Raw genomic sequence first — 16,960 nt, forward strand, 5'->3', positions numbered from 1 at the left:
AAGCCAGCACTTGGTGAACATGAATTTCTCCTTGAAAGCCTGAAGAAAATGGGTCGTTGAACACTTTGTTCAGAAGAACACCGTACTTTTTTTAAAAAATATATATTTTGTTGTCATTTTTATTGTTTTTATCCCATTTTAAATGTTTTATCACTTTGTTTTAAAATGCTTTAAATCATGTAAAGCACGTTGAGTTACCTTGTGTATAAAATGCGGTATACAAATAAATTTGCTTTGCTTTGATGACAGGTTTTGTTGGAGAGGAGAAACCTTTTGAAAAGGTGTAAAAAAAACTATAGGCTGTTCAGCTAAAATTATCTCTGATGCCTTAAAATGGAGAGGAAAACCAGAAACGTGGCAGAAAACAGAACATAACCATCAAAATGGATTGCAGAATATCCAGAATGGGAAAAGCTCAACCAATGACCAGATCCAGGATGATTAATGACAGTCATGTGTAGAAGAAGCTAAGTTTGACCCAACGATTTGCCAGAGACCATATCAACTGGCCTAAAGAGAAATGAAGGAACATTTTGTGAACGGATGAGAGTAATATTGTTCTTTTTGGGTCCAGGAGCCCCAGACAGTTTGTGAGACGACCCTCAAACTGAATTCAAACCACACTACTCAGTGAAGACTGAAGCATTATGGTTTAAGCATTATGATATGGGCATGTTTCTCCTACTATGGTGTTGGGCTCATTTGTCGTATACCATGGATTGTGGATTGGTTTTCATGTCAAAATACTTAGAGGCATGTGGCCATATGCTAAAGAGTACATGCCCTTGAAATAGGTGTTTCAACATGACAGTGATCCCAAACACATTATTAAACATGCAAAGTGTTGGTTCCAAACCAACAAAGTTAATGTCACAGAGTGACCCGCGCAATCCCTGGACCTAAATCTAATTGAGAAACTGCGGAGTGACATCATAAATGCTATTTCTAAAGCAAAACCAAGAAATGTAAATGTGGAATGGTGTAAAGGAATCTTGGAGTGGAATAACAGCTGAAAGGTGCCACAAGTTGGTTGACTCTATGTCACACAGATGTGAAGCAGTTATGAAAAACTGTGGTCCTACAGCTATATATTAGTTTAGTGATTCAAAGGATTGGTAAATCCTAGAAGCAAAAAAGTTTGTACAAAATAGTTTTGAGCTTGTAAAGTCAATGGCAGACTATTTTTTTTTTCAGCAAATTGCCCAATTGCACAGCCTTAAGTGTGTATATATCACGAATCTTGTTTTCTGAAAATATTCTGCACCTACTGGTAACTTGTTTGCCATTTGGCAATAAAAAAATATACTGAAAATGTGGAGTGATCTCTTTACTCACATCAGCCTGCTATTATTTTTAACACTACTGTATGATTCTGTATTCTCAATAAATACGTTCTCACCAAGATCATATGGTAAGAGTATTTGAATTTCAAAAAGCTTACCTTTTGTTTTTGAAGTATTGTACCAATCCTATCTATGAAATCGATTTCAATGCTTATTGCTCTAGTTTTGAAAAGAGCCATCAGAACCACTATCGACTATTTACGGCTAACGTGAAATTAATAAATTCTTTATCTTCCTGAAAATACATACATACCAGCAGTCTTACTTTCCTATTGGCTGAAAGGAGAAACCTTTGTCTTTCAGGGCGAGTGTTCAATGGCTCAGGGAAAGCTATTGACCGTGGACCCAGTGTTCTTGCTGAAGACTATTTGGACATTATGGGTATCTGTTTTTGTGTGTATGTGCATGTTCTTTCGCAGGTTTTTTTGGAGATCTTCTGTAAAACAGACTATATTGGTAAATAATGACTGTTGTTCAACTCTGTCTAAAAATACAGCTCTTTTGACCAATGAATGCATCACACCATATCGAGCTCCACTCCACATATGCATTGTACTGAACTGAAGAAAAGTTGGATGTATCGGCTGGAAGCTTTACAAGAGAAACATTGACAAATGCACATCAAATCAAACTACACACCCAAACCCCACGTTAATGGCGTTCATCTTTTTTATCTTTGTCTGAACTCGGAAATAGCTTACAAATGGGTGGAGGAAAAAAATTGCATATTAAAATTTTCATTTTTTCTATTGTTGTTAACAGTTTAGCCATGGGTCATATCCACATTTCTCTGGGTCCCATTCTACAATCAAATGAATTGAAATTGAAATAGGAGGTTGTATATACTACAAATAAAAACAGAATAAAATTGCAAATCCCTTTCAACCTATATTTAATTGAATAATCTAGACAGAAAAAAAATAGGTTCTTCCATTTGATGGCGAGAGGTACATCCACTAATGTATCTACTTTTTGTCACATTTTTGTTTGTTGGTGTGCTGTGAGATATTTAATTGTAAAAAGGTCTGAAATCACGGCTTGGTCAGATCATGTGTTCTATTCAGTCAGGTCACACCAACATTACATGAAAGAATGGGTACTAGCTTAAAGAAATTAAATAACTTTATTATAATTACCATATTTTCTGCACTATAAGACACACTGCATTATAAGGTGCACCTTTAATGAATGGCCCATTTTAAAAGTTTTTTTTTTCATATATAAGGCGCACCCCATTTTAAGGCGCATATAATAGATGTGGCGGTAGAGGTTGGGGTTATGTTAGGCATCCATTAGATGGAGCAGCACTAAAGGCTCAATATTGATCCACATATAAGGCGCACTGGATTATAAAACGCACCGTCGGCTTTTGAGAAAATTAAACCCTTTTAGGTACACCTTATAGTGCGGAAAATAAGGTTCATCCCCACACCCGAACTTCAGAGCATGATTTGACAAAACGGCGCGATGTTCACATACAACTGCAAGCACGAGTGCAAGCAGTAGCTTGCTGGGCTACATAACATTTTGTTACTTGCTTGTGAGGCATATTGTATTAAAAGTACGGAACATATACCTCAAGCAACCTTGAATTAAAGTCCTCTCCTGAGCACCGTTGAGTGCCAACACACATTTTTCCCCATTTTGTCCTCATAATACAGTTTGTGGGATCCACTCTTTTTGTCGTCACATTAACGAGTAAATCCGGTCACATTCAAGTTAAGATAAAGCCCAATGACTGTAAAAAAAAAAAAGATTGCGTCAGTATCAGAATACAAGATTTTATTGCAGTACTGCAGTGCAATCATGGAGAGCTGATTTGTCTTTTAGTCTGATCCGGGAATCAAGTCCCAGTCTGTCCCATGCCGCCGACATGCTTTTTGTAAATAATGTTATTTGCTAGCAGATATTTAAAAAAAAAAAAAAAAGTTACAAAAAAGTGGTTACACAAGTTAGCCATACACTTTCTACCATCTTATAGAGGACCATTTATTTGTTCTTTTTATGCCACAGCCATAGATAGATGAACAGAGATTTGTTGTAAATAGATATTTATATTATAAATTAAGTGAAATTTGATAATCTCCCACGGCACACCAGCAGAGTTCTCATGGCACAATGTGCCATGCCACCCTGGTTGGGAATCACTGATTTACACTACTATCAAAAGATACAGTACGTAGGTACATAAAATGTACAACTACTACCATATAAAAATAAAATGGCTTTCTGAATCAGATACACTGTGCACGATGGTGATGCAGGGAGCCAATCAATGATGTAGATCAGATTGGTGAATTATGACATTAAAACCGATCAGCATAAAATGCCAATGAGCTGTTGATTCTGATCAGGCCAATAAAATCAACGTGAAGTCCGATAACTTTGAAATGATTTACAAATCATTGTATTTTGTTTTTATTTACGTTTTGCACAATGTCCCAACTTTTTCGAGTTGGGGTTTGTAGTTCTATATGGTCTTCAGAGTATTCCAAAGAATACTAATCTATTGATGTCGGAAGACTTTTACACAGTGCATTTTTTGTGCCCAACCTTTCATTTCTGATATAGCTACTTAAAGTAAAGCTGTGTGTTTCCTTTTCAGGTCAGCCAATCAATCCACAGTGCCGCATCTACCCAGAGGAAATGATCCAGACTGGCATCTCTGCTATTGATGGCATGAACAGTATTGCCAGAGGACAGAAGATCCCCATTTTCTCTGCTGCTGGGTTGCCCCACAATGAAGTGAGACCACATATGCACACATAGACTGTTGGTACTCTTCCCTTAAAGATAAAAACCCACCACCATTACAGTCATTAAAATATAGTCACTAGAAACTGACAGTAATAATAAATACAATTTCCTAATAATGGAGTAAATAAATCTGAGCCCATGGTCCTCAGGTGGAAAAGGGTGGTTTGCCCTCTCAAAGTCAGGTATGAGATCCTGCCCCAAGTGGACGAGTTAAACTATCTTTGGGTCTTGTTTATGAGTGAGGGAAGATTGGAACACGAGATCGACAGGTGGATCCCTACAGCTTTTGCATTAATGTGGATGTTGTATCGATCCGTTGTGGTAAAGAAATAGCTAAGTCGAAAGGCAAAGCTCTCAATTTATCAGTCGATCTATATTCAGTAACTTCACCTATGGTCACAAGCTCTCGGTCATGACCGAAAGTAAAAGATCCCAGATACAAGTGGGCAAAATGAGTTTCCTCCGCAGGGTGTCGAGGGTCTCACTTAGAGATGAGGTGAGGAGCTCGGTGATCCGGTAGGTGCTCAGAGGAGAGCCACTGCTTCTCCGCATTAAGAGGAGCCTAATGAGACTCGGGCATCTTATTCAGATGCCTCCCGGATGCCTCCCTGTTGAGATGTTCTGGGCACGTCTCACAAAAAGGAGGTCCAGGAACAACCCACGACATGGTGGAGAGAGTAGGTCTCTCCGATGGCCTGGAAACTCCTTGGGATCCCTGCTAAAGCTGACCTGACCTCATTTAAGTGGTCGAAGATGGATGGATGGATGGATGGATGGATAGATGAAGTAAATAATTTAAATCAGGCATTGTTTTTTTTTTCTGTGGTCCAAAAGAGTAGTTTCAAATCAAGTAATTAAACCAGCTGGACAAAAATGATGGCACAGTGCACCCTATCCTCAAAGAGAAAAAAATAATTTCTGTCATTCTCAATGAGACTTCTTTTTCAGCAGTGTTTGAGATGTTCTAAGTTGAAAAATTTTCAATAGCATTTAGGTAAACCCTCAGCATAGGGCATGTTCAAATAGTCCAGTGTTCTGAGCCACTCGTTTTAGCAGCGTGCTTTAAGTCTATCAGGTTGGAGGACCAGTGACCTGTAGGTGACATTGAACCAGATGTGGGAGAAAGTAAGTCACATGTGTGTAAGTCTCAAGTCATAACATTCAAGTCTCAACCAAGTCCCAAGTCACTGCGCTAAAGAGTGAAGTTGGCTGTAAATTTCAAGCTAGTCAAGTCATTACTTGGTTTAAGCAAGTTGCAAGTCAAGTCATCCAATCTTGATCTACCTGCAACATATATTTGCGGAATTTTTTTTTTTAAACATTTTCCCCCAATATATCATAACACTCAAAGGATTCACACCTTATAAATGTAAAATGAACAAAACAATGATTTCATTGTTTGCACCGAATGGTTTTTAAAGTTCCCCTCTTCGAGCTGTCACTGTATCATGATGAAGGGATTTGTGTGTCCTAATAATCCAAAGAGCTATGGTATATGGGGCTTTATGCCCCTGGTAGGGTCAACCATGGCAAAAATGTCCTAAGTGAGAGACCAGACAAAGTGCAGCTCCATAAACCCTCATGACAAATGCAAAAAGTGGATCTAGGTTTCCCTTACCCGGTCGCAGGTCACCTGGGCGCCCCTCTGGATCCAGGCCTGGAGGTGGGGCTCAAAACCGAGCACCCATGGGGCTCAGGTGGGCTCAACGTGAAAGGTCAACGTCGTGGCTCTAATACCAGTGTACTCGAGAAGGGTTGGAATCTCTTCCACTCTGACGTTTCCCAGGGTGAGAGGCACCAAGCAGGTGTGGGTATACTTGTTGTCCCCCGGCTCAGTGCCTGTACATTAGGGTTCACCCTGGTGGAGGAGAGAGTAGACTGCCTCTGCCTTTGGGTCGGGGGATAGGTTCTGCCTGTTTTTTGTGGCTATGCATCAAACAACAGTTCAGAGTACCCACTCTTGATGGAGTCCTTTGAGTGCTGGAGAGCGCTCCTGCTGGCGACTCCATTGTTCTGTGGTTCGGTACTTCAATGCTCATGTGGTCAGTGACAGTGAGACCTGAAAGGGTGCGATAGGGAAGAACGCACCCCTGATCAGAATCTATCTCCTCTTCTGTAACTGGACTTCTGTGCGCATGACGGATTGTCCATAACGAACACCATTTTCAAGCACAAGGGTGTCCACATGCACTTGGGACCAAGACGGCTGATGAGTACTGATTGACCGAGTGGAATGCAGCTTTGCAGCTAATACAAAAACAGGTATGGGAGAAGTTCTGTTAGGCCATGTTTTAAAGTTGGATTTCAATTTCTCAATTTAACTAAATTTGTGAACAAACTTTGCTGTTTACTTTGGTAACAGTCTCGTAACTGAATGTTCTTAAGAGAACAGCATTAAGCAAAAGCCAATATGGTTTTCTGTTGGTCAAATATAATTACATATGTAGTTAATGGAGAATTAAATGGATTCATAATTAAAGGAATAACACAAGATGTTGCCATACTTCACCAAAAAACAGTAATGGGGACTTACATTCCTCAGACACTCAGTCGTGTTTGTTTATTGAGAAGGACTGTCCCTACACAGGTGGCATGGTCTGGTTAGGTCACCCACCTCACAGTTCTGAGGACCGAGATTCAATACCGGCCCTGCCTGAGTGGAGTTTGCTCGTTCTCCCCATGCCTGCGTGGGTTTTCTCTGGGTATTCCAGTTTCCTCTCTCATCCCAAAAACATCCAAGGTAGGTTAATTGAAGACTCTAAATTGGCTGTCGATGTGAATGTGAGTATGAATGGTTATCTATTGCTTCCAATTGGCAGGCAACCACTTCAGGGTGTACCCTGCCTCTCACCCGAAGATAGCCTGGATAGGCTCCAGCATGCCTATGCTGTTAAATTAGTGAAGAAAAGCGATGAATGGAAGATGAATGAATCTTCTTTTCCTTTCGACTTGTCCCATTAGGGGTTACCACTGCATGTCATCTTTTTCAATCCAAGCCTATCTCGTGCATCTTCCTCTCGACCACCCACTGTCCTCATGTCCTCCCGCGCAACATCGATCAACCTTTTCTTTGGTCTTCCTCTCACTCTTTTGCCTGGCAAATCCATCCTCAGCACCCTTCTACCAATATACCCACTCTCCCGCCTCTGAACATATCCAAACCATCTAAGTCTGCTCTCTCTAACCTTGTCCCCAACACATCCAATTTTGGCTGTCCCACTAATGAGCTCATTTCTAATCCTATCCAACCTGCTCACTCCAAGCGAGAACCTCAGCATCTTCATTTCTGCTACCTCCAGTTCTGCTTTTTGTTGTTTCTTCAGTGCCACCATCTCTAATCGGTCTATCATGGCTGGCCACACCACTGTTTTATAAACTTTGCCCTTCATCATAGCGGAGACTCTTCTGTCACATAGAACACCAGACACCTTCTGCCAACTGTTCCACCCCGCTTGGACCTGTTTCTTCACTTCCTTACTACACTCTCAATTGTGCTGTATTGTTGACCCCAAGTATTTGGAGTTATCCACCCTTGCTATCTCTTCTCCCTGGAGCTTCACTCCTCCTCCGCCCCTCACATTCATGCACATATATTCTGTTTTACTTGGGCTAATCTTCATTCCTCTCTTTTCCAGTACACGCCTCCATCTTTCTAATTGTTCCTCCGCCTGCTCCCTGCTTTCACTGCAGATCACGATATCATCCAGTCCAAGGGGATTCCAGTCGAACCTCATCTGTCAGCCTATCCATTACTACCACAAACAGGAAGGGGCTCAGCACGGATCCCTTACTTGCTGCACATCCTTCCCATCTCTATCCCTCTGTCTGGTCAACCTGTTGAGATCCTTTTCTTCTTCACATTCACAAACTTCTACAGCTTAAAGACCCATATCAGTCCAGTAAAGAAAACCATCCACCCCTTTTACATTTGTATTTAAGCATTGAGTGCTCAAGCAAAACCACAAAATATCTGTTTACAGCTTTCAGTACAAAGTTTTGCGGTTATGCTCATGACATCTTGGGAAAATTGTGACTAAAGTAGGGTTTGGAAGGGTCTGGGTACTCTCTGGTTATGGCATCAGTTTACCGCGGGAAATTATATTTATGGTGAAGCAAGATATCAAGAGCTATTGCTCTCAAATTAACGTGGCAACATTTTAACGGATTTGTTCATTGAAATCCTTATTTGTGAAAATATACCAACGTAGACCATGGACTACATTATCAACTTCTATGTGTTTTGGTGCGATAATAAACGAGCCTTGTACACGCAAATTAGTGACTCACAACGTACTGCAGATAGTTTCTCATACAAGCACAGGCAGATCCATTGCGCTGTACAATGAACGGCCGGGTGGTCTGATCCCTATTTACAGTGAAGAAAATCAGTATTTGAACACCCTGCTATATTGCAAGTTCTCCCACTTAGAAATCATGGAGGAGTCTCAAATTTTTATTGTAGGTGCATGTCCACTGTGAGAGAGAGAATCACAAAAGAAAAATCCAAAAATCGCAATGTATGATTTTTTTTTTTTTTTTTTTTTTAAACGATTTATTCGTGTGATATAGCTGCAAATAAGTATTTGAACACCTGAGAAAACCAATGTCAATATTTGGTACAGTAGCCTTTGTTTGCAATTACAGAGGTCAAGCGTAGTTATTCACCAGTTTTGCTCACACAGCAGGAGGGATTTTGGCCCACTCTTCCACACAGATCTTCTCCAGATCAGACAGGTTTCTGGGCTGTCACTGAGAAACACTGAGTTTCAGCTCCCTCCAAAGATTTTCTATTGGGTTTAGGTCTGGAGACTGGCTATGCCACGCCAGAACCTTGATATGCTTCTTACAGAGCCACTCCTTGGTTTTCCTGGTGATGTGCTTTGGGTCATTGTCATGTTGAAAGACCCAGCCACGACCCATCTTAACCCCAACCCAATGCTCTGACTTGAGGGAAAGAGGTTGGTCCCCAAAATCTCACAATACATGGTTGTGATCATCCTCTCCTGAATACAGTGTAGTCATTCTGTCCCATGTGCAGAAAAACACGCCCAAAGCATGATGCTACCACCCCCATGTTTCACAGTAGGATGGTGCTCATGGGATGGAACTCATCCTTCGTCTTCCTCCAAACATGGTTAGTGGAATTATGACCAAAATTGAACCAAAAAGTTCCCTCAACTCTCATCTGACCACAAAATTTTCTCCCATGACTCCTCTGTATCATCCAAATGGTCATTGGCAAACTTAAGATGGGCCTTGACATGTGCTGGTTTAAGCAGGGGAACCTTCCGTGCCATGCATGTCACCTTGGAAACGGTGGTCCTAGCTCTTTTCAGGTCATTAATCTAGTCCTGTCGTGTAGTCCTGGGCTGATTCCTCACTTTTCTAAGGATCAGTCAGACCCCGCGAGGTGATATCTTACATGAGGCTCCACTCCGATTGAGATTGATCGTCATGTTTAGCTTCTTCAATTTTCTAATGACTGCTCCAACAGTGGACCTTTTTTCACCAAGCTGCTTGGCAATTTCTCCGTAGAACTTTCTAGCCATGTGGAGTTGTACAATTTTGGACAGCTCTTTGGTCTTGGGTATGTTACAAGTTTGAGTCTTACTGGTTGTATGGGGTGGACAGGTGTCTTTATACAGCTAATGACTTCACACAGGTGCCTCTGATTCAGGTCTTTGAGGGTCAGAATTCTAGCTGATAGACAGGTGTTCAAATACATATTTGCAGCTGCATCACACAAATAAATCATTCAAAAATCATACATTGTGTTTTCTGGATTTTTCTTTTTAGATTATCTCTCTCACAGTGAACATCCACCTTCAATGAAAATTTCAGACCCCTCCATGTTTTCTAAGTGTGAGAACTTCCAATATAGCAGGATGTTCAAATATTTTCTTCACTGTATTCAAGTCAATATAGGTTGAACATAATTGGCAAGTCAGTGTAGTCTCTTTTTATTCACATATGCCTAATTTCATTGGAATACGGTTTGTAATAATAAAATATACAACTTATGAAGAGCTTCTCAATATACTCAATGACACTTTCCACTAATCAGATGACAATAACAGTAAGGCGAGTGTGTAGGAAGCTCCGGTGGCCAGCCTGGTGTTAGCGATATTGACCACGGTGGTGGAATGCAGAAAAGTCATGCCAGGCAGTAAGGGCCTAGGTGAACATCAGGGTATGTGGGAGGGTTTTTCGGTTGCTGAGCACAATGCACACATGTTCGCAATTAAAAACCGAAGCCACGTGTTTTGGGGGTCACTGAGAGAGAAATGGGTCGGTGATAATTTATCATTTTATTTGTTTTTAAACCCCCCTGCCTCTCCTAAATACACAGCGTTTGCATATTTTTAAAACAAGACCGAAAATTCATATATACATTCAGGATATCAAAGCCATTGCTATTTATCTGTGTATGGCTAAATAAATCAAACAATAACTTAATAAATGCTTACCAGTCTTTGTTTCCAACTTGCAGCATATCCTTCGGCCTGCGTTCCTAGCACCTTCTTGGCCAGTTAGTTGGTCTGCATTCGAACGTTTGTGGTGTCTAACTGGCTCTAATTGATAACCTTTAATTTAATTATCAAGTTTGTATTCTTCACTGTCTTCTTGGGAGCCATCAGAATTTTGCTCATCACTGAAATTGCCAGGAAATCCATTGTCGTTCTCTCATTGTTGTCGAAGGGCGCCATGATGTGGAGTGCAACATGTGACGTCACGCTCCTTCTCGACTCTTTCCGCTCCGTCTTTTTTTTTTTGGCGAATCCAGCAATGTGCAATCATGTTTTGCCCATATTCGAAAAATAACATTTCCTTCATAACGGATTTCAGATTTCAATTTTCTATGAAAAAACAAAGTAATATGAGCAAAAAGGCCATTGAGGACATTCCATACTCTTTAAAAATATATTTATATTCCCCTGTATGCATTTTTTTTCACCCCCACCCAAACACTTTTAAAGGCCCACTGGCATGAAAAGTATGACTTTTAGTATGTATTTAATTTTAAAAAAAGGCAGCTGAAATGGATCCATCCGTTTTTTTCACCACACGATTTTGACACATGGCTTTTTGTTTCTTCCGCCATGAAAATCCTCTCGAGGGATTTGGTTTGGAGAAGAACCAGGAAGTGAAGTTATCAGCAGATGGCCTCGTGTGTTTATACCAATTTTACCACCATGTTTGACAGTGGGGATGGTGTGTTCAGGGTAATGAGTTGTGTTGCTTTTACGCCAAACATATCGTTTTGCATTGTGGCCAAAAAGTTTGATTTTGGTTTCATCTGACCAGAGCACCCTCTTCCACTTGTTTGGTGTGTCTCCCAAGTGGGTTGTGGCAAACTTTAATTGAAACTTTTTATGGATATCTTTGAGAAATGGCTTTCTTCTTGCTACTCTTCCATAAACGCCAGATTTTTGCAGTGTACTTATAGTTGTCCTATAGACAGACTCTCCCACCTCAGCTGTAGATGTCTGCAGTACATCCAGAGTGATCATCCAGAGTGATCATGGGCCTCTTGGCTGCATTTCTGATCTGCATCCCTGATCAGTCTTCTCCTTGTTCGAGGTGAAAGTTTCGAGGGAAGCCCGGGTCTTGGTAGATTTGCAGTGGTCTGATTCTCCCTCCATTTCAATGTCATTGCTTGCACAATGCTCCTTGAGATGTTTAAAGTTTGGGAAATCTTTTTGGATCCAAATCCAGCTTTAAACTTCTTCACAACAGTATCTCGGATCTGCCTACTGTATTCCTTGGTCTTCATGATGCTGTCTGCACTTTAAACAGAACCCAGAGACTATCACAGAACAGGTGCATTTATACGGAGACTTGATTACGCAGAGGTGGATTCTATTCATCATCATCAGTCAACATTGATCATTCAGAGATCCTCACTGAACCTCTCGAGTGAGTTTGCTGCACTGAAAGGAAAGAGCCCGAATAATATTGCACGCCCCACTTTTCAGTTTTTTTATCATTTGTATTTATTATTTAGTTTTTTTATTTGTTAAAAAAGTATAAAATATCCAATAAATTTCGTTCCACTTCATGATTGTGTCCCACTTGTTGATTCCTGACAAAAAATGAAAATTTTATGTCTTCATGTTTGAAGCCTGAAATGTGGCAAAAGGTTAAAAAGTTGAAGGAGGCCGAATACTTTCACAAAGGACTGTAGGTGTGTATAGAGCTACAAAAAAAAAAAATAGTTGGTGGGGGCGGGCGTAATCATTCTCTCAGAACGTAACAAAAGATCCGTGTACGTAAGTCTGAGGTGCTAAATGTGTCGATGTGGCTCATCGCGGCACCGAGCTGGGGTGGCTCATTGTGGCACCGAGCAGAGTACGCTCCATACTGTCATACATACTGTAGGGGGAGTCTGTTGTTAGTTAGAAGTTATCCGCATATCATCTAAATATGGCTCAAAACTATTGGGTAATATTCCCCTGATCACTTCACTCGATTGTGAAATGTTCTCTTCGGAAAGAGCTTCCATGTCAGAAGAGGTGTCGGACGTCTGCTGATGACATTGCAGGGAATATGGCTACCACTTGTATGTCGAGTGAGACTTCTGCAACTTTGCGCATAGATGACACGCTCTCCGCTCATATTTACTTTTTCGTATGGACATTGGAGTGAATAATGTTATATGTATTTTTCATTACAATATTTATTTTAGAATGTTTGTAGGCATGTTAGTGGCCCTTTAAGAATCAATAAAGAATTGAATCAAGCAGTGTCCAGAATGGAATTCGTATCGGAAAGATATGATCAATTCCCATCCCTAGCAGGTCCGAACCTTTTGTGCATCGTATACCAGTTTCAAACTAAGCAATAGGAGATTGCTGTGGGAATGACTATATACAATTCTTACTTTTATTATGTGAGCTGGTATTGCAAAAGTCCCACTTCAGAAATATAGTGTCCTGCCCCCATTTGCTACTGTTTTTTTTTTCCCTTTTCAGTCTTCTGTTACCTGGCTCACTGCTGGTGGGTGGATCCTCCTGTTGCACACTTCATGGTAATGATGATCAGTAGGTCATTTAGGTGCAGCAGGAGTGTGGCGGATTATTGTATTGCTTTGCTTTCTTCCGTTGTTCAGTACTGTGGTATCCATTGTAGTACCTTTCATATTGACCCAAGACCTAATTCACTCATAATTTGGTGCAAATTAGAATCCCTTTTATTTTTATTTTTATGTTTGTGTTATCCTTCTGCTGTGGCTCCTTCCACTTATTTTATTTAGAACAGGATTATTTGTGTTTGTTTCACGCTGACCTTTTTCTTAGCATTTCTTGTGGTTTATATTTTTACTGCTTCCGGTCATGGGTTACGTTCACATTTAGTTCCTCTTTCTCCTCGCATGTTAAATTCTACTTGTGTTATTAAATCACATATACGTTACCAGCCACTTGTCTGCTGTTGGGGTCCTTACTCCTTCGACATTGCATAACAGATAGGATGTTTGAAATTGAAGCCGGGTATTCTGCATTTTTTTTTTTTTTTTTTTTTGCAGGGATTTTGATGTGTAGGCCTGTCGCCACACATTCTCCAGACTTTTATAGAATGACACTCTAGTTTTGTGGCCAGTGCTTGTATTGGTGGTTGAGAATCATGGCGCAATCAACCCATATTTTAAACAACACTACTGAAGTTGGGCCTGATTCTAGTAAAGGGTCGCAAGTTCGCAAATTTAATTGCCTCTGCAAACTGATAATTCTAGCGGGACGCACGCAATACTGCATCTGCCAAATATGCAAATGGTTAATTTCTAAACTTCTGAGAGTAGTCTATGCAGGTAGTTTGATTAAGCACACACTGTGATTTGTCAAACCTGAAACTGAGTGAGATGGATAATTTTTGCATCTTTAAATATTGCTTTTGGAAGACGTGCAAGCAGCACAGCTGTGTGTAAACCTGACAGGGAGGCGTACACAAAATGAGATGTTGGGAAGAACCGATCTTTTCTGTTTTTGGACTCCCAAAGCTAAAATGATAACGACATGTTTCATTCAGCAATGGAATATTTGAGCTTCTGAATGACCCAATGGCTGACTTGCAACCATTCACAAGAAGGTGTCATGGCATAACACCTATGACAAAACTTTTTTCGACTCTGAATTTCCTTACATCTGAGTAATTTGATTTCAACACACTGTCGCAATTGGTTCTGGCCTCTCTCAGAGCAGTTTCCTTGGTGTGCTGTTTCAAGTTGTTCAACGCAATGTTTTGGACTAGTGAGGTTTAAGTGTAGTTCACTCACACACACGAAACTCACATGACCTCACACATCTTCTATTGGCATTTCCAGGCATAGGTGCAAGATAAGACAGTCCACACAATTGTGGTGCCTTTATGGCGGCCATGTTGGGAAGGCCGTTGTTACAATGAATGCAATATAGTAGTCCCCTACCCGTGTTTGCATCTAGACAAACAAAAGGAACAGCTTTCGTGTACTTTAGTATTTGTCTGGCACGGTAAGCCAAAACGTGGACATTTGACTGTGGGGAGACAGCAACATCAGAATTTGCACATTCACATTTTTTAAAATAATGTTCATGCTATGGTTAAAAGCCTAAAGCTACTCTTTATTCAGTACTTACATCCATCCATTCATCTTCCATTCTGCAATAGGGTCACGGGCGTGCTGGAGCCTATCCCAGCTATCTTTGGACTAGAAAGTGGGGTACACCTTGAACTGGTCACCAGCCAATCACAGTGCCGATACAAACAACTATTCAAACCTACAGGCAATTTGGAATATTCAAATAACATACCCAGCATGTTTTTGAGATGCAGGAGGAAACGAGAGTAGCTGGAGAAAATGCAGACGGGCATGGTGAGAACATGCAAACTCCACACAGGCGTGGCCAGGATTTGTACCCCGGTCCACAGAACTGTGAGGCAGATGTGCTCACCAGCTGACACTATGCTGTAAACATTACTGAACTGGAAAAAGCAAATTTATTTTGCCTTATTGTTCTTACCAGAGTCTTCCAGATTGCTTAGTTGTTAAAATAAAAAATATTCTCTGTATGGGCCTGGGTGTTTACCCCAGACATTCCCTACATTTTTTGTCACCTTATTCATGTCGTTGATGTTTGCTTGTCTTCAAATACTGTCTGCCTATATCCACCACTTTCACACCACTGCATGCAATATGTGAACGAACAATTTACCTCCAGCTCTCTGTATCTTAGACATTGCAATCATTGTAGGTCACATGAAACACATTTCCCAAGTCTGTGTGCAAATCGTTAAAGTAGACAAAATTTAGCACCCCCTTTTTGGCATCCTAATATATATATATATATATATATATATATATATATATATATATATATATATATATTCTCTTAAATTCGTTTTTTTATTGGAAGTTGTAGGATCATCTGCTTTTGTCTCAAATTTTGGCCTTTTCCCACTCCAAAGAATCTCTCCATAACACTTTTTACAATTTTTTGCTAGCCAATGGGCTTAGTTTTTTTACTCCTGTCTTGAGGCACAGGTGGATGTACCAGATTTTTTTTTTAAATAAATCTTTAGTCCCACAATAATTGCAATGAAGATGTTCAGACTCTGTGCATCCCAATACCAAATGTCTCTTGGACCGGTAAGAGTATGTAACCTGGTTGTTGGGGGCTCAGGATGTAGACATCCTCACACTTAATGAATAATACTGTAAGTTTGTGGGCACTGCACGTGTAATTGTTAACATTCACTCCTTTCAATATATAATATAGTATTCTGTCAAATGACGGTATAGAAAACTGAAATATTGGAGGTAAAAAAGAAAACTGAAATATTGGAGGTGAAAAAAAGTAAAATCTTCAATGATGACAGTAATGTCAGGTTCTTTAATTATGGTTTTATTACAAACAAATGCAGCCATTATCTCTAATCTCATTTACACTTTATAATTGCCCGATCAAAAAGGTCCCTCGATAGAACTGTAACCAAACATTGCTTGTGTATCCCTCCTAATGAAGACCTACTTGTCCTGTCATTTGGGGGGGGGGGTGAAAACCTGGCTGGTTATTTAATTAAGTACATGTCAACACAGGCCATTCATGTAGGGGTTTCCTCTATGGACCAGGTGCCTACTCCCAGGGTGCATCAAGGGGTCAGCTCGGATCAACACACATCAAGTGAAAAGCATGAAATTCCTCTTCACTCCTGCCGCACTCCTACAAAGGAATGGGAGGCAGCCTACTCTTGACTTTCTACACCAGTGGTCTCAAATACCACACCTGGCTAACAGGACAATTGCACAAGGTCCCTCACATATCTGGAAATAATAATTCTAAAATCTAGCAGGCAAATTATTTAAGTAATTTTCTCTCGTGTGTGCACATACGCACACACACATACGTCTGTATAAAAAGTATTCAGACCCCCCTTAAGTTGTTATGTTATATTGCACCCATTTGCTAAAATGTTTTTTTCCCCAATTTACTAATTTAGTCTATGTTGTCATGAAACCAAGATTGATCTTTTTTTGCTTTAATTCTAAGCGGTATGTGTGGAGAAAACAAGCCACTGCTAAACACCTACCCAATAAAGTCCCATCAGTGAAGCAAGGTGGTGGCAGCAGCATGTGTTTTTTACCTGCAGGGACAGGAAGACTGGTTGCAATTGAAGGAAAGACTAATGCAGCCATATGCAGGGATATCCTGAACAAAAACCTTCGCTAGAGTCCTCGGGACTTCAGACTGGACCAAAAGTTCACCTTACAACAGGACAATGAGCCAAAGCACACCACTAAAATAGCGGAGTGGGTTCAGAACAACTTTGTGACTGTTCTTGAATGGCCCAGCCAGAGCCTTGACTTAAACTCATTTGAGGATCTCTGG

General features: G+C 40.5%; 1 protein-coding gene across 1 annotated transcript in view; it reads left to right on the forward strand.

Annotated features, from left to right (window-relative positions):
• Positions 1 to 16,960, forward strand: part of atp6v1ba (ATPase, H+ transporting, lysosomal, V1 subunit B, member a) — a 103,584-nt gene that overhangs the window by 57,985 nt on the left and 28,639 nt on the right. The window contains exons 5-6 of the mRNA XM_061836797.1: positions 1,647 to 1,724; positions 3,949 to 4,088. Coding sequence (XP_061692781.1) covers positions 1,647 to 1,724; positions 3,949 to 4,088 — 218 coding nt within the window. The remainder of the gene's footprint in view (positions 1 to 1,646; positions 1,725 to 3,948; positions 4,089 to 16,960) is intronic.

This window comes from Syngnathoides biaculeatus, chromosome 12 (genome assembly GCF_019802595.1).
Source record: "Syngnathoides biaculeatus isolate LvHL_M chromosome 12, ASM1980259v1, whole genome shotgun sequence".
Lineage (NCBI taxonomy): Eukaryota > Metazoa > Chordata > Actinopteri > Syngnathiformes > Syngnathidae > Syngnathoides > Syngnathoides biaculeatus.